Genomic DNA, 27,982 nt, shown 5'->3' on the forward strand with positions numbered 1-27,982 from the left:
ATGCAATGTTTTAAACAACACACAGTCTCTCTCTCTCTCTCTCTCTCTCTCTCTCTCTCTCTCTCTTTCTCTCTCTCTCATATATACAGTTAAAAGAAATAACAAAAATAAAAAATTCAGCATGCAAATAAATGGTAAGCTTTTTAAAAAATTCAAATGAGATTTGTTTATAACAGCTTGTTTCTACATTTTTGTCACTTTATACCTTCTCTCCCACCACCATAAATTGAATGAAAACAAAATCTCTGTAAAAGAAATAAAATCCAAATAATCTAATCGGCATGGAAAAAACCTCAATATAACGTCTCACAAGAGACTGAACATGTAAATGTATGTACAGCTCAAGGAGCCCACCCTAGGCGATTTACTCCACTCGCAGCATTATTACGTAAATGAAGAAGTAATATAAGTAATATATATATATATATATATATATATATATATATATATATATATATATATATATATATATATATATATATATTGTTTACACAGACAAAGTTATTAAATATGTATGATGTTCATGTATACCTTATTTTCCTCTTCTTCTTTTAGAAGGTTATCATGTTACTTGTAAATATCGGGCAGCACAGAGTTCTGAACAGAAATGCATGTTATGATTACATATTATCAGATGTTTGTATCAAATAAATGCTAATGTTCTGCAATCTGCATTTATATGTATCAACGAAATTGATTTACTTTGTCGTGACCAGTACTTAAAGGACAATCAGTAGCAAGTGTTGTCTCTGCTATGAACGACTCAGATTTCTTGACTTTTTTGTTATGAGTCTTATCAAAGATACTCTGTTTCTGAAAAGGAAATTATTCAAATTTGATAACATTCACTGTGAGCGAAATATTTGTTCATCAAATATAAATTCAAGAATTCATAAAAATATTGATGAATTTTATTGTTGGCGTTTTGTCCCACCTTGGTTTCCACCAACGAAGCGTCCGGTTTACATGTTGATTGACTTCTTGATACAGAAGTGGTTTCAATTTTGCTGTGTTCATCTTTACTAGCAAGTGTACTTAAGGCTGGATATTTGTTTCTTAAACCTTGCATCACCTGCATGTACCAAGTAATAAGAAGGATATTGTATATCAAATGAATATGACGAGGATGACGGCAAATAACAGGTTAACTCTGCTGTACCAATATATTTTTACATTAAATTTTATAAAATTTACCATGCATGATGAATTTGAAAATTTAAAGGAGAAATATTAATTCATAATAGTTTTTCTTACTAAGTGTGTCATATACCTCTTATCTTATTTTAATGCATACACTCTTACCTTTTGGTTCAACAGCACGTGCGAAATGAATATGAAAAATCCCTAAAACATAAGTTTATTTTATTGAAAAAGGAAAATAAATATAAAGTTTGAACAGTTGTATTAATACATTATAATAAAAGTCTTGCCTGAAGTGAATTTGCAAAGACAAATATATATTGAAACACATCTGCTTTTTCGTTAACAGCCAGAATACCGAATAGCCAGGTTACACCTAGGACTGGTAAAAGTGTTCCAAGGGATCGCAAAGCGGATCTGTCCATGCAACAACAATAGATCGAAAGAGATAATTAAATTATGTAATTTCAATCGGTTACATAGTAGTATTTTGCTCGGGAAAAGAAAACACAACCTTGTCGGATAAAAATCATATACCATCGCAAATCATGAAAGAAATATATATATATATATATATATATATATATATATATATATATATATATATATATATATATATATGCACTAAAAATAATCAACGACACAAACAATAATTTAAAATAACAACCCGTCCCTTCTTCAGGATAACAAAACGTAAATATAAATAACATTTGAAACACCGTATTCGAACGTGGCAACTACATCTTTGTATTAAAGATCATAAGCCCAAGAAAGAAAACTCTTGTCCGTCGCAGTTTTCTTTCTCGGGCTTATGATCTTTATTACAAAGATGTATTTGCCACGTTCATTTCCGATATTATTTAGATTTTAGTTAAGTGCTATTTTGTAGATATTTTTCGCCTTTCTTGTCCTGAAAAATCAACGGGTTGTCCCGATAATAATTTTAGTTTACTGTATTGTTCGTGTCCTTTGTTATTTTAGTGTTGTTTTTTTTATATTTCATCTCATATTATTATTATATAGATAACGAGTGTTGGTAGCTTTTTAGTGTTTATATATATATATATATATATATATATATATATATATATATATATATATATATATATATATATATATATATATATAATAAGTCCTCGGTATAGGTAACGATATAGAAAAATGTTTTCAGGCAAAAGCGCTATGGATTAAATTTGAGAGAAACGGATTATTGTGTTATCGTCTACTGAAAACACACACACACACACACACACACACACACACACACACACATATATATATATATATATATATATATATATATATATATATATATATATATATATATATATATATAACAATTGGCTGGTTATACTTACGATGCCTTCTTCTGAAGTGAGGACTTTGCCATTGCTTTTGAAACACATAATACCCTTACCAGTGTAACGATAATCACTACGTTTAACTGCAATAAGAATGAACTACCATATGTTAAAACAATAACAACAAATTATGAATTATACTATTTTCAAATCAGTTCTTTGTTTACAAATTATCTTGTTTCATTGTCGCTATTGTTTTGTGTTTCTATCGACATTTTTTTATAGTTCTATACATTGACATAAACCTTACTAAAAGCTTTGACAACCTAAGGATAGAGGGTAAAGTAAAAAACTAAACGTTTAAAATTAAGTGATAAGTACATGTAACATAATTTTATTGGCAGAAATATTTTACTTATTTTATCATTATTGTTTATAGGAATACATTGTATAAGTTACTTACAACGCTAATTAAACAGACTGGAACAATAAACATGTAGAGGGAACCGCTATCCGGGGACAACCAGCAACTAAATAATAAAACCACTGAGTCAATAACAATTAGGATATCTAGCAGGAATCCATAGTCTGTGAATTAACAATATTATGGAGTAATGGCAATGTCGTTCAAAATTTTAATTTATTATGAGTGTTATGAAAAATACATACAAAGATTCAAGGTGATAACCTTTTCCCCAAAACGCTCCAAGAGTTGCAGTCGTAAGGATGATAGGGATACCTGTATGCAGTGAATTTAGAAAATGAACGGATGTTTTTTTTACTTCAGATATAAGTAAAACTGCTAAAAGATATACTGAACTATTAATTGGTGAGTCATGTAATCAAAATCAAATTAAAAGAAAATTAATCTGATTTAACAAAAATATTCTGTCCTTCTTTGACATGTGTAATTGATGAAGTATATTATGTACTGATTGACCAAACTTTAGGTTAAAAGATACCTATTTATCCCACAAAACATTTTCCAGTTTTTCTGGAAAAATACAATAAAATTCATATAAAATTACTGAAAGCTTTTATCCGTATTTTATTGTTAAAATCATATTTTAATAATATATTTGTTCTATTTTGAAATCAAATATTGTATTGGTGTGTTACATGTAAGCCAACTTAAGTTTTCAGGTCATAAAAATTATTGATTTTACCATTTAAAATCTTGAAAGTCTCATATGAAAGACCTATAGTTAAGTGAACGAAAATTTCCACATTTACTTACCCCATATGGCTAACAGAAACCAGTGGACTCTGGACCTAGCCTTGAAGTTGTTTGCCACGTACATGGCGTAGTACGTGACTGTAATACTTATGAAGTAATAGACACCCATTCCTAGCATACTGAAGAAGGTGACCAGGAAAAGATAGTGAATAATGGCCGTAATTGCAATGCATATACCCTGGAATAAAATAATCATAAATACAGGCATTATTCTAAAGAGATTCTGAGGTTCGGAAATTTTATCTTATAAATTTATATATTTTATCTTAAAAATTATAAATTTATAATGTGATTTATTGATGTCCTCAAAACTAGAATACTTCTTATATCCAAAATCTACAAGCTTATAAAACATGTATAAAAATATACATCATGGCCTGTTTGCTCTACAGCGGATGAGAAAATCACATAAGACAGAATCAACGATCCACAGAGATTCATCATGATGATGTTTTGGTCACTTTTGATATATCTGTAACATAAATTTTAAGTATTTCAATATGCATATGCTTGAACTTTAGTTCGTTCAAATGTTTCAATATGTACCTACATGTATATCTCTACGTACGCTACTTAATTTTACAGTTAACATACCTCCACGTCAAGATGTAAATAACACACGTAAGAACTGTAAATGATATGGAGAGAATCACCCCAACCAGGGACATTGTTTTTAACAATTGTTTGTCTTCTGTCGCCTTAAGAAGAGAAATATATTCAGTGCTTACACCAAAACACGATTTTAAAACTATGCAAACAAACCAATATCAAAAGAACTGAATTATCTTACAGGAGAATATGGTCTCATCAAAATGGCAAAGTTGGTAAGATGGTTGCACTGACAAACGGTTCTTTTATGATCACTTTGGCTCACGTTACATCCTCTTTCTGTCCATTTACTGAACATAACAGTAAAAAGACATTGCCCTTTTAATAAATGTGCATAACAACACATATATTTTTTCAATCAGGCTAGGGTATTTAAAAAAAATGAAATAGTTTTTTATGTAAATATGTCGGTTATCAAAAAACTTACCTTACGGTAAAATTCCAAGAAACACACACCGCATACATTTTACTTGATTCATTCTGAATCAAACACATATAGAATTATAAGCTTACATGTACATTGTAATAAAACAAATTAAACGTTTCTGTTAAAGCGGTACTAGTATCTGTTGGATACTAAATTCTCATACACCGTTTGGGGATTAATAATAATTCAGAATGGATAATTAAAGGAATAAATCAGTGCATATTGTTTGTTGAAAAATCAATATGTCATCTCACTTTTATGTGTCCAAACGATATATTTAGAGGTGGAACCAATAATCCAAAATCATTTTGTGTTGTAAGGGACACAACTGGAGAATTAACATATTCCTTTTCCTTAGACGTGTGATCAAAACTTCGTTTACTTTGATCCCTGTTTTATTTAAGTTCAATAAATATAAATGTTATTCATGTACCTTTCATTATGATTTGATACATATATAAACAAAAGATTCACATATAATATTTTTATGTTATTTAAACGTCCACTTGCTTTAAATATGAACACAAACTAAACATACTTGTAATCAATGTTAGATAAAACACATTTCTCATTAAGACACCATTGTTAGATTTGTACTAACAAATAAGTTTTTACGAAAGAAGGAAGACTTACTTATCCAAGTCAGATGGCAATATATCAGAAATTGATTTGTAAACTATGGCTACATAGTAGATTTCTGTAAAAAAAAAAAAAAGCATATTTAATTAAGTGATGTTTATTTTTTCACCTTAACTTTATGTAATAGTATGTAATATCTTGATGAATTTATTTTTTAAGCTACTAAATTGGCCACTCTTACTGTAGATTCCTAAACAAACATGGGGAATAAATGCTAAATATCAACGTAAAAATGAAAAAAAAAACCAACACTATTTCTATGATGAATGATAATTGTTAATATTGTCTTTTATGTGGCTTGTGAGGGATTTAGTTGATTGCTTTTACTTTACCCTAACCAGTGTTTGTCTACAATTAATCGGATTTTTTTTGTCTCTGTTGTGTGGCAGTTATTATATGTATGAGTTTGTTTTATTCTGAACAAAAATGGATTTGTGTTCTCGGTCTTTTTTTGTTTTTTATATATCCAAATATCTTTTAGGCATATATGATTTTATCAGTTACTTAATACACGCTCTATTCATTCCCAATTTAGTGTAATGCGTTGTCTGAAACATAAAAAAAGAGAAAAGAAAAAGAAGAAAAAGGGTTTTTTTTATGAATAATAAAATCCAAGTCACGCAATAAGTTTGCGACGTGTAATAACTATTTGAATTTAATGAACGTTTGGCATTACCGATATTATCTCGACCTTATAAACAACAGTGAAACTTCGAAAAAATACTTGCTTAAAAAACATTTGAAATAAATATTGTAAATAAACTTCATGAAAGGATCATTCACTTTTAATATTTTTTCAGCCATTTATTTCGCTGGTTGTATTTTGAATCTTATTACCCTGGACAATCCTTACACTGTTTAGAAATATTGAAATCGTTACCCTTTTTTACTTTCGTTTCTTGCTTTGGTAATTCGAGGAAAGTCGATATTTGTTCGGAACTTCCTGAAATGTTGTTTGTGGGAACATCCGGGAAACGTATTCCAGTTTCATCTATTTTTGTTTTGTCAATTGTGAGCTCTATCAAAAAATAAAATGAAATTTTTAATCTTCCAAAGTTTCCCGCAGAAAAGAAAAGTTAGCTGTTTATACACGCTAATGCGGAAACATGTACCATAATTAGAACCCCTGAAGTGCGTTGCCGTAATATTGTCGCGTTGAAGTACAATCTCACTGAGCCGATCTACATTCTTTAGGATTGAGCTTCCGTCTTTCACTGTCTAACATGAAAAGAAATATGCAATTTATAAATAATGACTAGAAACTATAGTGTAATCTCTATCCATGAAACTGTACAGCTAAAATGTTCACAATGAGATTTTTTAAGTACATGTTTATGCAATGCATTTGCTAATTTCTGTATCGTAATTAGTATTTGGTTTTATTACATACGGAAGTCTGAGAAGCCCCATAATCATAAAGGATTCAAAAGATCTAAATCTAATTAAAAAAAATTTAGTACATCAATCTGAAGTATTAGTATGTACATACTCACGAAAAATATGATGGGCTAATAGTTTATATTTTTTACCATATGGGTGATCATGGGTTTTGAATGACAGCGATGAAATACAAATGCCTCCTACCATACTTAGATCTAAAACCACTCTCATGATTTATTGATTTTACGCGGTGATCAATTTAACTCTATTCTTAGTCAGTTTCAATTGTAAGATATAAATAACAAAAAAAAATATATCGCTAGTCTTACAGCATTCTTAAAATACTAAGCGACCTTTGAAAATGAAAATAAATGTTATCTATATTTCTTTAACACAACATATGGCAAACAAAATATCCGGACAAATGTGATCTGTAGTTATCTGTAGGCATACAGTTCTCTCTAAAATTATTAAAAGTAAACAAATGCTTCACTCCCTTAGTATATGTCGTCTAAAAAAGGTTTAGACTTCCTCTGCAGTATGCGAGGAGGTTAAATAAAGATTATTCAATCATATTAACAAGATGCTGAGGATGATTTACTTATTTTGATATAATATTTATTGATCGTTTCAAAGGCATATTATTTTTTTTAAAAAAGAGGTTGGTATATCTATCAGAGTTGCACATCTTATGTGAAGGTGTAGCAAGATTATGTTGTTTTTTGATGAAATGCATTTTTGTCGTAAATTTTCTATAGCATTGAAAAATATTTCATAAAATTCATAAACGATAGTAGAAATATGCTCTCAAATAAATGATATATAATTACCTTTTCACTGACCGTTTTCCACGATTTGGAGTTGTTAGCTGATAAAACGTTGTCAATAACACCATAAAACACGTTCTAAAAAAAAAATCATTACAACTTGTAAACACAACATACAACCATAAATAGAATTTCGTCAGTACTTATTAAACAACATTCATATTTTCGCAACGCAAGTTCGTGTCAATACGTGTTCCCAAATCATAACGATTATCTCACTTATCAGATTATTTTTTTAATTTAATGACTTGCTATACTATCAAATTAAATTCTTAATTACTCAAAATAGTTTAAAAGAAGATATGGGCAGACTTTAAGCTACTAAGATCAAATAAGAATCCTAGTTTTTCGTTGTTATTCTTTATCTCCCTGATTGTCACATTTTTATCATTCAGAGTACATAGCTCTTTTTGGCCCATAGAACTTACATAAAGGAATTATTTTATAACATAAAACATATGGAATTTGAATTTCGACGTATGCGAACAACAATTTTTTTTGTTACCAAAAAAAAAAAAATAAATAATAATAAAATAAAATAAAATCGGTCTCAATGGTTTAAAATTAAGATTTAAGATAATTACAATGGGGTTGACACACTGGAAAAAATATTGAATTTGAAGCGTTTCGATGACTATGGTAAGAAATATGCATTTATAGAAAATGCATCATAATAAATATTATTCTTGAAGACATCATGTTTCAGTGAGAGGTTTCTGTGTCATGATGTAAGCCACGCTGCAGTATTTACATTCCCCTGCGCTTGCGTGACTATGAAACGGAATGAAAACTTGATATTTTTGTGTTGGCTCAACGCGTAATTCTATTTTTTCTTTTAAATTTGACTTATTTACTTTTGATCACCATAATTTTTCAAATGTTAATCTTTTCATATGATATATAAAATATGTGTAAATCGTGTAAAAATTCGACATTTGCTGAATCATGGGTTTGTTCGTCCCCATGTCCCTTTAAGATTTAGATTGAAAAAAATGAATAGAATAATCAGCGAATGAACAAAATTGGTAATTTGATAGAAAGGCGTGTCACGAATTATGTGAACAATTGACCTCTTTCTCGATTATTGACCCAGTCGAGTTAGTGAGAGCGACAATTTTTTCCAAGATGTCCAGAGAGGAGCTTAGATCCCCAGCACTGAGTTCATTGGTTGATATAATGTTCTTCATCGTTTGTATAGCGTTATTGACCTTATCTTGAACCATCTTAGTATCTTGTATTCCATCTTCTATTGGCACGTCCAACTGTAAATAACCATAAGTGAAGCGAATGAGTCAATTAAACAAAAAAATTCAAATAGTGTAATTCTTGAAGATGTATTTTAACATCAGTATTTATCTGTTACAATATGTGACAACTTACTAGCAAGGATACGTTTGTAAAGGCTTCAGATGTGCAGTTGATAAGGCTAGGAGATGCCCACACTCCAAGTGGTTCACAATATCTTTTTGCACTACCTAAATAACCATTTATTGAATCATATCTATCTATTTTTAAAAATATCTTATTTTAATTAATATTTTAATTACTAGATCAGACACATCATATACCTTTTCTCACTGCAAGATACACGTAAGACTTATTAAAATGTTGTTATTACAGATATGAGCAACCTTTCTGTTTTGCTGGACATGGTTCCTGTTTAGTAGTTCCTGCAAGTGTAGCTTTCCATTGAACACTTTCTGACCATTCACTTTCACATCTCTTTTGTTCTACAAAATATTATCAAAAAAGTAGTCTAACATAAGCTATTATATACAGCCTCTTTGGTTAAACTATATTTTATATCTTTTAAATTAAAAAAAAAACCACTGTAATTTTGCAACATTGAGCACATTAATTTTTTTCAGTGGGTTTAGTACGTACATGTACTTGTGATTTTAATGAACTTATTTTACGCAGTTTTCAAACTAAACTTACCTGGTTGAATGACAGTAACATACACAGACACACTCACAGGAACATGATAACCAGAGTGTGTGCATGTATATCTACCAGAATCAGCTTCCACTGCTGAATACTTGTTCCATGTTGTGGAAAGATTTAAGCTACTAATTTCTACAAAAATATTTTACCCGTTAAAAGAATTGCACTTTATATAACTATTTCCGCATATTGAAAAAAATTAAGGACAAGATACACGTGCATGTGAGACTGAAAGTTATTCGTGTGAAATTAAACCTTGTAATGGATCTAAATAAATTACATACAATATTAATGTGTCCGTTATGTTACATGTTTAAGTTTTAACACATGAATGATATAGTGATATTGGTAGAACTAAACAAATATTATTGCGAAAATTATTTTATTTGTGAAACTTAATCTAAAAGGTGGGTGTTAGGGTTGTGATGTTATAGTGGTAGGAATGTGTTTGTAAGAAGGGGGGGGGGGGTTTAATAACCCAAACATTAACTGATCTCAATGCATGCATAAGATATAATGAGCTAATGTTTTTATAAAGAGTTTTTAAAAAGGAGTGCAAATTGATAGGGTTTGGGAAAAATGATGGATTTTAAACCTAATAAAAGAACTAGCTCAAAGTACAAAATAATGTTTAAAGCAGGAATTTTAGTAAGGTAACATATTGAAATTGTGTAAAGCATTTCCTCTACATAGTCATAGCAAGTACAGGGGAGGGGTGGCAGATAAGCCATGCCCCTGTTTTAAGTTATCCAAATTCTCTTTTTTAAAACTAAAAGTAAAACTATTTTTAAAAGTTGTAGATTGTGCGATCGGCAAACAACAAATGGCAATTCAACAACACGCGATAACAAACGAAAACAGATTACAAAAGGACAAACTAGGCACTTAAAATTTTGTTATAGGGATCCTGGATGTTGACATGTTGTTATATTTAAATGTTTCATTCCTCATTTGACCTTGTAACACAGACCCATCCTTTGTGATAACGAGACTTCCATTGGTGACATCAAACAACGACTCTGGATTTGTGACTGTACATTGCACATTCATTTCGTCACCCATCAGTATTGAAAAGTTGTACTTGGGGTTCATAAAAAGAATTAATCTAGGAAAAACTAAACATATAACATAAATTAACTTCTTAGGTAAATTCAAATTCCTCTATGTTGTTTGAAAATACAAAATTCGTGGTTATAAACAAATTTTATCTTACGTATAAAACCATGTCTAAACCTAAACTTCATACCTGTAAGAGTCAAGTTTCTTGATGCTTGTGTCAAATGAGAAGACATTCTGATTTCCCATGCTCCTACAAGTATTTAAATAAAAAGTTTTCACGTGTGTATGTTCTATTAAATAACATCATTTAACTAAAACAAGAGGCCCATGGGCCACATCGCTCACCTGAGGAACAATAGGTATGATAAAGTCAGCTTAATGGAGTCATAATACAAACAATCTGGACAATGTACAATAAGGCGAACGTTTTTTTATTAGTTGGATTACGGATCCGCCGACCAAATTTTTTTGACTTTTAGAAAAAAAATAAAATGCACTTTTCCAAATTTTTTTTTTACTGACCGACATAAATTAAAAGAAATACAAAAAATAAAATAAAATGGCTGGTGAAAAATATCAATAAAAACCACATAAATTGGTTTCATTCACGAAAAAAACCTTAACTTTTACACTTTCAGTTTTAAAATTGATCGGGTTTGGAATACGGACTTCTCTATCACACGTGTGCCATGTTGTCTAACGGTGGTTTGTGTTTTATCATTTAAATGGCATAATTTCACATATCTGTCATTTGCAAAATCGTTTAAGACCTTGAAACAGTGTTGTCCCACACATACTGGGGGCAAGCAGTGTCAGAAGTTCTTGAAAGTGTAAGAACCTACGTATATTATGTTTCAAAGTTTTGGAAATAAAGTCGTCAGACAGAAGTACGATATATGATGGAGACATTTTGCATCAGTTAAAGCAACAATATTTCATTGTAAGACCAATTTCAGGCCTCTCGATTCTCTTTAACAGGGGGCGATATTTGGCCTCATTCCCAACGTGAAAAGGCATATTTCCCCCCAAAATTGAGTGTTTTCCCCAATTTGAGATCGCCTAAAATTAATAAAGTAACTTAAAAGAAAACTATACTTATTCTAAATATATATTGTATATTCAGCAGTCATAAAGGCACTGTGAATATGTGCAACACTACCGCGTTGTAAACTGTTTCTTGTGATCGGTAACTTAGCCAGAATTTACTCAGACAGAGAAGGTGTAATTTTAAAAACGATGTTCATTAATTTACTTTTATTTCTGATATTACAGTTAGTTGATAAGCTGTTAGTAGTTTATAATTCTGCAATAAATGTTAAAATTATTATAATTTTTTTTGTCTAAACAGATCTAGATCCTCTACAAAACGGTAGTAAGTGGGTCAATGGGTTGGACTAATACCCCAAATACACAGAAGTACAGAGACTGATTTAATAAATATTGTCAATAGGCTAACACAATCAGGAAACATTTATCCGTAAAAGGTATAAATACAAATATAGATTAAATTTTACATTAATAAAAATAAGATAACTTTTTTTTAAATTCTAAAAAAAAAAAACTTTTATTATTTTCTATGCCATTTGACATATAGCAAGCTACTAAACACAAAAAACCTTTTGGGAAATTTTACATCTTCAGTCAGTAACAAACTTGTATCACACACTGTGAATACACTTTTTTCCTTCTCCTTATTATACACACATGTTCCCAGTTTTAAAAATAATTTAAAAAAAAATAACTTTTAAAAAATCCTATCAATATACCCTGGTTTTTGTTCAGAGGACTGTACATTAAGCAAGGAAAAAAATTCCCAATTTCTATCAAAACGTTGCATTTTTCCCAATCCATTGGCCCCGGCCCCAGTACCAAAAATAGGTGTGAGAGGCCTGAATTTGTAAATCGTGTGTCAATAGAGGTGTGAGACCTGCGGTTCGGAATGCCCTGAAAGTGGCCCAAAGACACACTTAAGCATGTGTACATGGAATAGTAAATAAAAAATCAAACAAAACATAAGACTTATTTTATTTCTTTGAAGTTTGCCAGGTTTTTTTTTCTTTTTTTTTTTCGACCTACCGACCCAATTTTTTAAATAAAAAATCCGTAATCCAATTAAAAAAAAAATGTTCGCCTAATACATGTAGATCCTGTATAAATAAAATCCATTTTCCCCCCTTGGATCTCGGATAGCCCTGATTGCTGCCAATATTTACAAGAGCAGACTTTAATCACCGCTCCTGCACATATATAGGGACTCAAAGTTGCGCAGGCATGGATGACCGCACACCTACGCAACTCACAGGTACCAACGTTAACGCAAGCAGAGATAACGCAAGCAGGGATGACCACACACTTGCGCTAGAAAGGCCAGAACACCAGAATGGATGACCATACACTAGTGCTCCGCCGCAACCACCACCAAGACAAGCAGATATGACCGCACACTTGTATTAATGCAATACAGGGCAGGAAGGACCGCACACTCTGTATCGTAGGTTAGAAAAACACGAAGATTAGATAGAGCTGGGATGTCCACACCCTCAATCTCTCCGTACCTCTTCAAGTTCGGTACATAGAATTACCGAAATACCCGCGATTTACCGAAATACCTGGTGAAAACACCGAAATACCCTTCAAAAACACCAAAATGTCCATTATTACGCCATAATGAGTGTATGTCTAGTATTTTATATAGATAGTTATTTTTAAATAAAGTTAATTTTTGGAATAAATGTATATATTTATTATAGTACTTGAACTTGTGTTATATACGTGTGCAAGAGAAAGGAGCAATTCTGATAGGAATTACGTCTTTAAATAGTTGCTCTTTTTATAGTTGCTTCCACTCTATATGGATTTTTGATAGTTATTATATGATATTAAAAAATAAAAGCTGATAAACTGTTATTTTTAATTATTAGGAATAAAATTTCACACCTCTATTCGAGTGAAAAGCAATTCATGCAAGAGCTATCGTTCTTAACCAAATGTCTACACATGTTAAAAATCGCTATTTATGTCAAAATAATTACATTATCAAACTGAAAATTTGGGAAATACATTTTAACACTTAGATTTAAACTACTATGTTAAATATTTGTGCTCAAATAAGGCATTTCGGTGTTTTTGAAGGGCATTTCGGTAAATCACGGGTATTTCGGTAATCCTAGTTACCCCTTCAAGTTTAACCCCAAACAGTCGCTCATCACAATGCAATATACACTGTCCCTATATATGTGCCGGCCTAAAATAATTCATAGTATCTAAAAATTGGAAATCAAAAATAAACAAACTAATCCGGCCTAACCCAAAACTACTTATGCAGAACAACTTATATACATTGAATATTTATTATTGTATAAAAATAATCATCACAATAATTGGTTAACAGTGGATGCATTAATTAAAATAATCAAGAATCAATAAATCAAGGGCAATAACTCAAAACAGTAATACAAAAAGATTCTAATGAAAAAATAGCTGCCTGCTTCAATTTTATAGTCATATCACATGTTGAGTATTGCAGTTCTCAAAAAGATCCTTTATAATTGTTAATATATGGGATATTTAGCTACATCAAACTCTGAACCTTCTTGTGAGGCCAAAGAATTGTCCTGGGGCCAAAGTCTTAACAATTATAAAGAATCATCTTGCTGATTAGTTTCTGAGAAGAGGATTTTTAAAGATTTACTCTATATATATTCCTATGTAAAATTTTAACACCCCCCCCCCTATGTGGCCTCACCCTACCCCCAAGGGTCATGATTTTCACAACTTTGAATCTACACTACCTGAGGATGCTTCCACACAAATTTCAGCTTTGCTAGCTGATTAGTTTCTGAGAAGAAGATTTTTTAAGATTTACTCTATATATTCCTATGGTAAACTTCGACCCCCCATTGTGGCCCCACCCTACCCCCGGGGGTCATGATTTTCACAACTTTGAATCTACACTACCTGAGGATGCTTCCACAAAAGTTTCAGCTTTCCTGCCTGATTAGTTTCTGAGAAGAAGATTTTTAAAGATTTACTCTATATATTCCTATGTAAAACTTTGACCCCCCATTGTGGCCCCACCCTACCCCCAGGGGTCATGATTTTCACAACTTTGAATCTACACTACCTGAGGATGCTTCCACACAAATTTCAGCTTTGCTAGCTTATTAGTTTCTGAGAAGAAGATTTTTAAAGATTTACTCTATATATTCCTATGGTAAACTTTGACCCCCCATTGTGGCCCCACCCTACCCCCGGGGGTCATGATTTTCACAACTTTGAATCTACACTACCTGAGGATGCTTCCACACAAATTTCAGCTTTGCTAGCTGATTAGTTTCTGAGAAGAAGATTTTTAAAGATTTACTCTATATATTCCTATGGTAAACTTCGACCCCCCATTGTGGCCCCACCCTACCCCCGGGGGTCATGATTTTCACAACTTTGAATCTACACTACCTGAGGATGCTTCCACAAAAGTTTCAGCTTTCCTGCCTGATTAGTTTCTGAGAAGAAGATTTTTAAAGATTTACTCTATATATTCCTATGTAAAACTTTGACCCCCCATTGTGGCCCCACCCTACCCCCAGGGGTCATGATTTTCACAACTTTGAATCTACACTACCTGAGGATGCTTCCACACAAATTTCAGCTTTGCTAGCTTATTAGTTTCTGAGAAGAAGATTTTTAAAGATTTACTCTATATATTCCTATGGTAAACTTTGACCCCCCATTGTGGCCCCACCCTACCCCCGGGGGTCATGATTTTCACAACTTTGAATCTACACTACCTGAGGATGCTTCCACACAAATTTCAGCTTTGCTAGCTGATTAGTTTCTGAGAAGAAGATTTTTTAAGATTTACTCTATATATTCCTATGGTAAACTTCGACCCCCCACTGTGGCCCCACCCTACCCCCGGGGGTCATGATTTTCACAACTTTGAATCTACACTACCTGAGGATGCTTCCACACAAGTTTCAGCTTTCCTGGCTGTTTAGTTTCTGAGAAGAAGATTTTTGAAGATTTACTCTATATATTCCTATGTAAAACTTCGACCCCCCATTGTGGCCCCACCCTACCCCCGGGGGTCATGAATTTCACAACTTTGAATCTACACTACCTGAGGATGCTTCCACAAAAGTTTCAGCTTTCCTGGCTGTTTAGTTTCTGAGAAGAAGATTTTTAAAGATTTACCCTATATATTCCTATGTAAAACTTCGACCCCCCATTGTGGCCACACCCTACCCCCGGGGGTCATGAATTTCACAACTTTGAATCTACACTACCTGAGGATGCTTCCACACAAGTTTCAGCTTTCCTGGCTTTCTGGTTCTTGAGAAGAAGATTTTTGAAAATTTCTCGAAATTTTTCCTTAATTTCTAATTATCTCCCTTTGAAAACGGGTGTGGCCCTTAATTTTCACAACTTTGAATCCCCTTAGCCTAAGGATGATTTGTGCCAAGTTTGGTTGAAATTGGCCTGGTAGTTCTTGAGAAGATGTTGAAAATGTGAAAAGTTTACGGACAGACGGACGGACAGACGGACGGACGGACGGACAGACGGACGACAGACAAAATGTGATCAGAATAGCTCACTTGAGCTTTCAGCTCAGGTGAGCTAAAAACATACATCATTTTTGGCTTACCCATGTCTCGCTGTAAAACGTTTGCGATAAGCAGGATATGTAAATATGTGTTTTTTTCTGTTTTTGATGACGTCATTTTGTATCTTCTGGATGAATTTGTAATCAAGTATCCATTATGAAACCACTGGACCTCGTACATTGTTTTACTTCTTATTTGTGATTTAAACCAGACAGAGTCTCCTTCATGCACTACTGAGCTGCTGCTTTCGAAGTTAAGAATTTGTAGCAAGTCTAAAGAAAAATAATAATCACGTTGAGGTTCAAGTCTGAAATAGTCTGTTGCTGGAAGAAAAAGAAACTGTAGTGTTTTACAAGGACATTCATGCACACACATCTTCTTTGAATTTCGACTTAATTATTTTTTTTCTTCTAATTTTGAGCCCACCTCAGACCCCTATGGATCGATAAAGCATCATTTCTGCAACAAGATTACGTTGTTCAAAGAAAAATATTGTGATTTTAATAAATTAAAATCGGGTAACACAATGAAGAGTTTAAAATTTGGTGTTAAAAATTCATGGTATTTTTAAGATATGTATTAAATCATGCCCAGTGAAGTAAATTCCTGTATACTGTTTTATTTCTTTTTAAAGAAAAGATATCTTAAAAAATAAAACACATCTCATGTTATTTTTTGTTTAAAAACCTATAACATTCTTTTAAAAAGACATTTCTACGACAGTTATTTAAGAAAAAAAATTAATCAAAATGTTTTACAAATATTGATAACCTAATCCCCTTTTGACTTTTGTTTGTCTCACATCGATCACAATATGGATTAACTTGAACAGTCTGTAAAATACTGTATTATGTTTATACAAGAATGATCATTTGAAAATTTTAAATCTCACTAAAAATTTTATTATGTACAAGCAATGTTATTTTTTTTAATTGAACATTTTCATTTAAAGGGAATAAAAAATTTTGTTTGCCACTTTTTAATGCTTTGATGCAAAGATGAGAATTATACAAACATTTTGGTGCACACAAAGTTGAATTTAGTAAAACAAAATGGCAGAGAAATTGTCATTTAGGTAGGATGTGTCAAATACAAAGATAGACCTTTCGAACACGACTGTGCAGTTCAAAATTCAAAACTGATTTTCCGCTTACTCATTCCACTTTATTTAATGAATTGAACATAACCAATGGTACTGCGCATTTGATACTGATTGACACACAAATTAAAAAAGCTAATAACCCCCCCCCCCCCCCCCCCCCGTCAAATACAATTTCGGATATTTTACGTAACTGTCTATTTGAATTATGCACACCTGTGTAATCATTGCATATGAAAATTTGTTGAATTAATAGAGCGGCTCAAAAGTCCATAACCGGACACTCATTTTAACACATAATTAAATACACATACACATAAAATTAGTGTATCATATTCTCTCTATTCTATTATTGAAACTAAAAGTTTTGAAATCATGATCGGAGCGGCTTTGTTGACATGACGTCACACTTAAAAATGTCACAATGCTAATGCATCACAATGTAAAACAACACGTCACAATTCACAATCATATACCCAACGTCTTAAAGTGAGAAATGAAACATGCACAAAGCATGTTATACATTTATTTAATGCTTGAGGATCAAAATTAAACTCTACTGACTGAACAAAAATGCTAACGCTGCAATTTTACAAGATAGAGACAGATCAACGTTATATCATGTGTTTCGTTAAGGGTGCAAAACACAGTTTTATATGTAACGTTATAAGGACATTTTCAGATGAGGGGCAAGCAAAACTGACACCTATAAAAATAAATTGTAAAAACATGTTACATATATATCTATATATCAATAAAAAGATAAAATCGTGATATGTTTAAATATCAAAGAATAATGCACATGTAACTTAATGCTAGACTTTTTTTGGCACTCAAAGTAGGCGGAAAATAGACAAAAGGATGCCTCTAAATGCAGTACACCCATGCATTTTAGGCTCCCCCAAAGCAGAATGCAACCAAATCAGCCATTTTAATTTATGTACATTTTCAAGAATAAGTCCTTAGGCATCATTTTATAGTAATTTCAGGGTATACTCGCCAGCTTTTTAAAGAGCTATTTTACCCGCTAAAAAATTCATTAAATTCTGCATGTGTAAAATCCGGATGGTTTTGAAGTTACCTCCCTTTATTTTAGAGTCTCACAAAATTAATTTTTAAAATTTGTCTACATAATTTTTTGATGTTTTCGAAAGATAATTCACTATATTATGCAATTGAGCATTTAGAAAAATTAATTTTCATGTATACCGCATAAAAATAGCAGGAGAATCCCTACCCATCACGCCTTTCCCCAGAGAAAAACTCCCTGGATTTTATACGAAACTGTGTTTAGCTACCTTAGGCTCAAAATATTTCATAGCTTGGGTCTAATATTATCAGTGAACTTGATGTTAATTCTCGTATTGAAGGACTATCAAACAAAATGCGCTGTTGATATATGATAAAGAAAAGAATACTATCATAATGTAAGGAATTTTAGTTCATTTTAAAAAACACCAGCATGTATAAGAAAAACATTTCCCTTACTTAGAAGCATTATTAGCACAATTAATTCCACTTAACCCGTCATAACAATAAGATTGAAATTCATTGACCAGATCTACACATGCTCTATTGATCTGATTAGTCGAACTTTACACTCAAAATGATTAGGGTATGCCGTTCACTCAACTGAATGGTAACTGAAAGGTCTGAAAACATGACAGAATGGCTTCTAGTTGTCTTCTACTTACTTATGACTTATGTTTGAATTAGGTTTTCCAAATATGAATAAACCCCAGATGTTATTTCATGCAATTAAGCATTTTGTTCAGGGCAAGAACGATAACTCTTGTAATGTTAATTTAAGAGTAATAACTCAACACTTCCTGGTCATAGAGCGTGCGCGCTAAGCTCTTTCTTTTATATTCAATTGTTTCCTGAGTCGGTCACAAAAAGTCAACAAGAGAAAATATCTAGTCTTATCTTAATAATCGGCAAGTTTAATCACTTCACACCGACATCTTAAAACATGCTGAGGGTAAGGAACCAAATGGCATCTAAGATGAGAAGCCCATACGCAGTCGTGTCAAATGTAACAAACACAGTTGCTTCAAATAATGTGTTGGTACGAGGTCAAGGAAACAAGTGAGACCGCCTGCTGCAGGCAGCTCAAATAGGAATGCTTCCTCGACGACACCAGGGACACAAGTGTCAAATGTATCAACTAAAACAAGCCAGGATATGTCACAGAGGTGGTTGATTGACAGCGGGATGTAATCTTATTAATATAACTCTATGTTAATTCAAGGGCAATGGCTCTACACTTCCTGGTTTTGAAGCGTGCACGTTAAGCTCTTCCTTTTATATTCAACTGTTCCGTAAGTCGGCCACAAAAAATCCCTTCCACCCAAACCCATAATTTAGAAATGGGTTGCATTGTTACAATTTATTTAATTTTTCAATTTAAACTACTTATTAATAGTTGCATAGGTATTGTCTTGTACAATGAAAATTGTGAATAGCTTTTTCGGGTTGAGTTTTCTCTTGCAGCGTCATGGCCATGAAGTAGAAGAAAGATGTGCTGGAAAGTGTATATGGACAAAGAATGGTTTTGCAGTTTATCTGTAAATAATGTGATATTTGCTAAGAAAAAAAGTGTACAAACTATCATTCACGTTAATTATTCAACTAATTAGCTTCTTCCTTAATTGGTTTGAACTGTACGGGTTCTTTTTGTTTTCTTTTTCTTTGTTTTTTGGTTATTTTTAAATTTTTTTTATCCATGATTTCATTTTTTTTTAACTCTATTAGTTTGATGGTGGAACAATGGTTATTGATGCGCCTGCGAAAGTCTCCTGTTTCCGCTACGTATTGTCTCTGACAAAATTTACAATCGATGAGGTATTTACATTTGTCAGAACGACAAGAAGATTTCGCAAATAATTTGTAAGTACGGCCAATAATGGGGCTCCAAATGCGTTTTTTATTGTGCTTACTATGTTCGCAATGCCTTCCATCGAATCCAACTATATACAATCACCTTTGTAATCGTTAATCAGGTCTGTACAAGTTTGATAAGATTGTTTTAACAAGGATTTAGTACACAGTAATCAATATCTGTTTGTTTTAAACCGAGTGCAGGACAAAAAGAGATTTACTTGATTTGCTTTAACAAAGGATTATGTCCCAACAAATTTGACGACATGCAAATACCATAGTTAGCGTCAAACAGTACTGATGGATTAATTTAAGAATTTTAAAAATTAATTTTTATCGTATTCTTAAATGTATAATGTAGTAATTGCAAATTACATATTTTAAATGAATCAGACTTTGTTATACTACGAAAAATTAAAGCCTCTGAACACGAAACTGAATGTTTACAGGTTTGTTTATTAATTTTGATTATCTTTTGACTTACCGAGGGGTTTTTGACACATGTAATGGCGAAATTCATGTGAACAGGGTGAATCATTCCAAGTATTAGATGCCGTCATATATACACAGTCTTCATTACCTTTATAATTATTGGGCTCACCATATCCCCAATTATCATAGGGCTTATATATCAGTAAAATCTAAAATCATAAAAAATAGTGTTAAAGTATACATTAATTTTTTTTTTACATGATTTATACATGTACAGTTTATAATTAACTAATATGATTCTTATAAAATCCAATTAACTATTGTATTCATTACAAATGGAAAATGTATGATTTAGTATATATTTAATCATTATATTATTAGTTAATATTTTTACCGTTGGATCCGCAATCCAGGTAAAATTGTTTTCTATATGTCTATCGTTTAGTCCAATCCAGCGATTTGTGTTGGGGCAAAGTTCTTTTGAAATTTGATAAACAAAATAATTTTACTATAAGGTAATTTTTAAATGCTGAACACATATTAATAAAATCTGAGTTTTGATAGTAAATTCTAGTTAGAACTTTTTAATCTGTAAAACTGAACCATAAAATAAAAAATAGATGACAAAAAAACTGCAAAAAATAAAATTGGTGTTTCTAAATTCGAGAAAACTAGTTTGTATATAACAAACCATCATATATTCAACAACCTTTTTCAACAAATATGATTTATAAATGTGCTGATAACAAACAAAAGTCCACTTTGAAGAAATATGCGAACAATAATAAAAGATGTTCTGTTAATGTACTATTGGTAGATATATTTATTCATACTTTCTAAAAAGGACTGTGTTCCTGCATTGCTGATAGTAACAAGATCCGCCTCTAACTTCTGACACGATGATCTGGCAGCATACCAAGATGAGGTGTCAGAAATACATCTGTAACAGTTTTGGCTATAAACTGACCAGTTTTCTGCAACACTACATCCATCTGTAGGATAATAAAGTTATAGAAAAGTTATTTGAAAGAAAATTCAGTAACATTGTTTTTACTGTTTACAAATTACTCTTTACCTTACTTAAAGATTCTTCAACGAAAAACATATCTTTTGACACCGACAATTTTAAAACTATTTAGGTAGCACGAAGCACTAAGGAAATGAATTATTTAAACTATTTTCTTGGCTAACTGTTATGCAAAATTTAATTTGCGATAATTTGATTGTAAAGACTTGAAATTTGGATACCTACTATCACCTGTGTTTCACGGTTATATCAAAGGGTCAAAGGTGAAATATAAATGACACCTTTTAAAGTTTTTATCAATTTTCACATCTGTCAAATATAAAACACTGTGCCGGATAATTATGCCAGTGCCAAGGTGGCATTTTTGCACCCGCTTAAGCTGCATATATCGAAAAATTCAAATATGGCATATGATAGACCATTGCTTAAAGAGTTAACAACGACCTTTGTTTTCAGTGTATCTCACCTGTCAGGTAAGATATTTACCTTTCAAAAATAAATTCCTCTAGGAAAATATTTTTTCCCTTCGGAAAATCAATATTCCGATAGGTAATTTGGAATTTCCTACCGGAATACAAGAACTTCCTATAGGAAATTCAATTCCGATAGGATTTGATAAAATCCGATAGGAAAACTTAATATCCTATAGGAAAACTACATGTTTGAATCAAATTCCTACAGGAATTACCATTCTCCTATAGGAAATATAATTCCTACAGGACTTTTCAAAAATCCTATAGGATTGTCAATATTTCCTGTAGGAGAGTCAATTCTCCTATGGGAATTATCTTTTTCCGATGGGATATTACTTTTTAAAGGTAAATATCTCACCTGTCTGGTGAAACACACTTAAAACAAAAGTGGTTATATACTCTCTAGACAATGGTCTGTCATTTGGTATACATGGATTTTTCCGAAACTGCATCTTAAGCGGGTGCAAAAATGCCAACTTGGCACTGGCATAATTATCCGGCACAGTGTTATAAATAAACTTCAATTACACTAAAATCCACAGTCAAATTTCAACTATTTTGATTAGTTTTCATTGCGGGATTATAACAATTATTCGTCTTTTGATTTGTTGAACTATACAATATATTTTGATGAAACCGTTAAGTGTTGTATGTTTTCTTTAAAAAAAATGATTTACAAGTGCTGTTTTTACATTATATTACATTAGAAATTATCTTACACATACGTGTAAGTTGCCAGTTAGAATTAATGTCAATTTCTGTGAGTAACAAAAAGGTCTCATGTATAAATATCAGTACAAACATTTAAAATATTTTAAAAAGTAACTTATTTGCATAGCGAATTTTTTAAATGACCTTTTTCATTATAGACTCCACTAAAATGAAAGTATATAGTGGTTGGTTTGATGCGTCATACATACATATTGTATTCATTCATGATAACATAATATATACATGTATTAATAATATATATATATATAGAGGATATCTATATTGTGTGATTTTATATTTGCTTTATTCAACGAGTTGAAATGGTGTATATATTCGCGAGGCTTGGCGAGCGAATATAACCATTTCAACGAGTTGGATAAAGCAAATATAAAATCACACAATCATAGATGTTCTATTTATCTCATACAATTTGATTTATATTATGAAGCTTTTGAGACAGTCCCTTATGTGACCCGAATTTTTTTTTCAAAGATTAAAAACGATGATGCAACGTTGTGTTATGCGGCTATTGTGACCTTGCGCAATACAATTTAGTACGTCATTCCTGAGATAAATCTAACCGTTTAAATGTAAAGTTTCACTGAAATAAACCTTAAAATAATTTTTTAGCTCTAAATAATTTTTGTTAGAGCTTATTCACTTGATTAAATGGAAATTCCGAAGAGAAGACTTGAATAATCAAGTTTGTTGACATAACGTTACACGAAGTTGCGAATGCTCGTTAGTTTGAATTGACTCGAACGAGGAACAGTTGTTGATGTTCTATAAAACAGACACTAGCCTTATGATTCGAAATTAAAGTGAATAAAGATGCTTACTGGTGGTGGAATAAACTTCTTATGAAACATTATTTCGGTAAGTTCTTGTATATAAACACAACCAGAGCGCTCTGTTTTCGTCGCGTCGTCAGGATGAACTCCTTGATAGTTAACGTAGTTTGCAGTTTTATAAAAATCACAAAGCAAATTGAAAGTTGGAAGGGAGCTAAACTCATCAAAAATCTGTGGTTACGGTTGTGTATAACTTTCAAAATTGTGGTTACGGTTATGTATAAGCCCCCCCCCCCCCCCCGCCTTAATTCACAATACCCCCCCCCCCCAATTTCCGACGCCTATGCGACGCAGTTATGTGTTTTCCTTCATATTTGTAATTTAAATCTTTGACAAAATCCCTTTTATATCAATTTTTGTAGTAAATATAGTTATGTTGAAAGTACTAGATCTTTGTAAAAACATATAGGTCACTGAAGCGTTGAAGCGAGGGGCTGTGTCAAAAATAGTTCGGACCGGAAGTATTTGATATAGCATCACCCGTTTGATATAGCAGAGGTTTATCACACGGGTAATATACACCACACGTATGAGATAAATGTACGTACACACAAAAAACCCAGCATCAACGAACTGTAGAAATCAGTGGGCATAATCATGTAGCTATCTTAAGAAGATATATCTCAGATTTATCTCTAGACACATTATAGTCATTAGAGATTTTCTCGAAGCCGTCACAACTTACGAATTTTTCAAAAATTATTCTAACTTTAAAGGACATACATGTATCCCATATTTTTACAATTTAATTCAAAGCCCAAACTTGTTATTACAAATAAAGATCGTATGCCACGTAATACTGTGACGTCACATACGACCTCCTTCGAACAGCTGAATCGACTGTAAACAAATTGTAGGATTAGCATTATCTTCTTTAATTCTTTGATATTTATTCACCATGACGGGTACGAAGTTTTTTCGATGTTTACTAAATTAAAAGAATCTAATTATTCAGTCGTACATGTTTGAGCCACCAGTACGGATAAAAAACGATGTAATAGCCGAAAAAGTGACGATGAAGTCGGCAATGACGATTAAATTGATCAACGTTTTAGAAATTTTGTAAATACAACTTGGAAAGAAGTATAGCTTGAAAAATAGTTACCAGGTGTTTTTTTTTTTTTCAAATCTACAATTATTTGGTTTTTTGGCGTTTTGTATGAATCAAAATTTTCATTGTTGTAAAACTGTGGTTCACAAGTAGCTTGTTTCTTCGGTCGTAACTGGTCACACCTCTCTATTCTTTTTTTATATTTCGCTTTAAATATACATATAGCAGGGGCTTTTTAAGAAAGAAAAACGTAAACTTTTGTTATTAATTATTGTATTGTTATTGTTTCTTCTCTAAGGTCCCATCTCCGGTTTTCATCTGTTTACGTTTATATGTATATCTACAAAATTTGATGTCATAGTACTTTGAGAGAAAAATAAGTACGTAAACAATAAATCTAGATGTACATGTATTTGAATGTTATCGGATGGTAAACATGTAGCATTGATTGATTCACCGAATATATATACACCTATACATTTATTCTTTAGTTTCATCTGAATCTGAAATATAATGCAAACAATATAATTATGAATTAATTATTTGCGGAAATTTTTACGGGGAGGAGGGAAGCTAAAAAAGAGATCATATTTGATAATATATACATTTGCTTGTCGGGAAAGGAGAAAGGTACAAGGCCTATTTTCTATAAGGCGCCATTTTGATATTTTTGAGGTATTTTCTGATATAAGACAATGATTTTTTGATATCAGAAATTAGAATTCTTGATATCAGAAAATACGATCAATTTTCTAAAATCAAAAAATATTTTCTGATATCAGAAAAATAATACTTTATTTATCCTTTGTAATTTTAACTAAATTAAACACAATTTAAATTTCAAAGACTGGTCAATCATCTTCAAAAGTAAAAAAACGGTTTTAGGGGAATCAGTCTATGTATTTTGTAACAATTTCAAAACATAACTCTCTCTCAAAAAAAAAATTATCGGATGTTAGTTGATAACTCTCAAAATATCAGTAAAATAATAATGTTGCAATTTATGTGTTATTCTTGCTGCGATCACCACAACGGTAGCACCGTAAAACAAATTATCACTACGTTAACAATGATACAAGGTATAATGTAATTCTTCCTGCGCTCGCCACATTGGTAGCACCGCAAAATATATTTTTAAGTGAAAGCAGGTCACTTTTACCTTCACATGAGGATATGAAAATATGATGATGCTAACATTGTAAAGTACAATAATGTAACTATGCGTATGCTACTATGCACATTGTATTTCTGGGAACTACTATTTTTTATTTCACTAAAGCTTTCTTTGAATTTTGTAATACATGTATCTCGTTACAAAAAAATATTGATAAAAATCAAAATTTGTATATGAATTATATACCTCATTTAATTGAAGTTCAATTGTTACTCACATTTAACATTTGCTTTACAATTATATTTTTCTAAAAGAAATTAAAGCGAAATAGTAAAAACTTGAAATCTTTTTTTTTTTTTTTAAAGAATTTTAAAAACATATGGCGATTGTCATTTGATAACTAATCAGAACAACCTAAACATGATGAACAAAAGGCACTATCAATAACAAAACTTATTTTTCTTTAAATAGTCATGTTTTAGCAAATCGACGTAGCAAGCACCTGGAGTAAGTAGGAGTATTTAAAATAAAGTAATTCAAAACACTTAGATAATATATAGGATCAAAGCAATTGAAGAATGTGGTATAATTGCATAGGATAATACATAAACCTACACTTACGATAATTGTAGTATTAGCTTTTTTGGATCTCACCCCCCCCCCCCCCCCCCCCCCCCCACACCAACCCAACAGTTAAGGATAATTGATTCCGATGGTTCAATTTATATTTCATTTTCAGAGCTGTTGAAACAAATATTAAAGTTTGTTAAGTTTGCTTGAAATTTAAGGCTTAGATATATTGCTCATTACAACAATTGGATTAGGTTTGAGAACCAGGCCTTAAGAACATTTTCTAAATACTGGTGCATGACCGATTTTATTCATCTTAATAGAAAGAAACATACATAGTTTTTAATGAATTCTAGTATGTCTACACGTATCAACTTTGACTTTACATGTTTCAGACGAAATATAGATTATCTTACAACAACGAATCAATCGCATAAAAACGTGAATAAGATCTTGTATTGTTGTTGAAACTAACATTTGTATTCATACATGAAATCAAGATTCAAATTAAATTGTAATGAAGCATCTGATGTGAATCAATCGATACTTTCACAAAACTGTTTTTATATATTTACAGTTTCCAGTGTCTGCGTCTGTAATAACACTACGTATCGATTTTGTTCTATAAAACCCATAATACAAATGACGCCAAATTAAGGCGCCAGCGGGGTTTGCTCATTTATATTTAAATATTTCATCGTACGATAGCTTAAAATCATATAGATTTAAGTAATAAGGAACCATTCTTTGAATATTATGAGGTGATAATTTCGATCGGGGCGTAATCAAATCTATCATAAAGCCATTCGGGCTTTATTGGATTTGACCAAAATTATCACCTCATAATACTCAAAGAATGATTCCTTATTCCTTATTTCCTTATAGTATCAATGATAAGATCAAATTATTAATCTAATGTGAATACACGAGTTCAAATATTTTCGCGGTTCCCAGTGAATGATGACCGTATGGTAAACAGCACAAAGTATTATAAAACAAATTCTCTCATTTCAGAGTTCCAAATAAAAGACATTTCATTTATTTGTATCTCGAAGACTTTATATGTTGACATTGCCGGCTATAAATCAATAAATCTAATATTAATAAGAACATCACTTAAGGATACCTTTTAATAGAATCATTGATTTTTCTTAAGTTTTGAAACCAAGCTACATGTAGCAATTTGCAATTTCACAAATCATAGCTTATCAGTTTTGAACATACAATACCCTATAAATAAATAAAAGGGATCAAGTTTGCATAAATAAACTGTTTTTGGGATATGTGCATATCTTTAGACAAAACAAATGCTTACAAATATCATAACCAATTAAAAAAAAAATATTGAAATATTAAATCATTACTCACTCGAGCAAAAGCCATTTCTGAAGAGACATACAATGTATATATACGCAAAGATTCTCACTTCACCTCGTATATCCATGTTCTAACAATGAGGAAGTTATAAAACATGGTTTAATATGCACCGTACGGGTAATATACGGTATTATTACGATTTTCAAGTATCACTTTTACAAGTGTTTTCATAAACAAGAGCAATGTATCTTAATAAAACGTTTACTACTTTTAAAAATATTTTAGATTAAT

The 27,982-nt window shown here is 31.5% G+C and overlaps 1 protein-coding gene across 1 annotated transcript; it reads right to left on the minus strand.

The window, feature by feature from the left end:
* Nucleotides 1-135: 135 nt before the first annotated feature.
* Nucleotides 136-27,840, minus strand: LOC128187954 (adhesion G protein-coupled receptor B1-like). The gene is made up of 30 exons (XM_052858679.1): nt 27,743-27,840; nt 21,411-21,569; nt 20,972-21,054; nt 20,630-20,786; nt 16,208-16,438; nt 10,751-10,813; nt 10,461-10,619; nt 9,499-9,636; nt 9,192-9,290; nt 8,941-9,035; nt 8,631-8,822; nt 7,564-7,638; nt 6,466-6,571; nt 6,234-6,371; nt 5,348-5,411; nt 4,969-5,104; nt 4,715-4,767; nt 4,469-4,577; nt 4,273-4,376; nt 4,048-4,150; nt 3,679-3,856; nt 3,111-3,180; nt 2,905-2,971; nt 2,499-2,584; nt 1,431-1,557; nt 1,303-1,344; nt 935-1,072; nt 703-813; nt 532-597; nt 136-245 (listed from the first exon to the last, which is right to left on the minus strand). The coding sequence occupies exons 1-29, from the start codon at nt 27,816-27,818 to the stop codon at nt 568-570; spliced, it is 3,189 nt and encodes a 1,062-aa protein (XP_052714639.1). The 5' UTR covers nt 27,819-27,840; the 3' UTR covers nt 136-245; nt 532-567.
* Between the last annotated feature and the right edge of the window lie 142 nt (nt 27,841-27,982).

The sequence above is a fragment of the Crassostrea angulata genome, chromosome 1, assembly GCF_025612915.1.
Source record: "Crassostrea angulata isolate pt1a10 chromosome 1, ASM2561291v2, whole genome shotgun sequence".
Taxonomy (NCBI): Eukaryota; Metazoa; Mollusca; class Bivalvia; order Ostreida; family Ostreidae; genus Magallana; species Magallana angulata.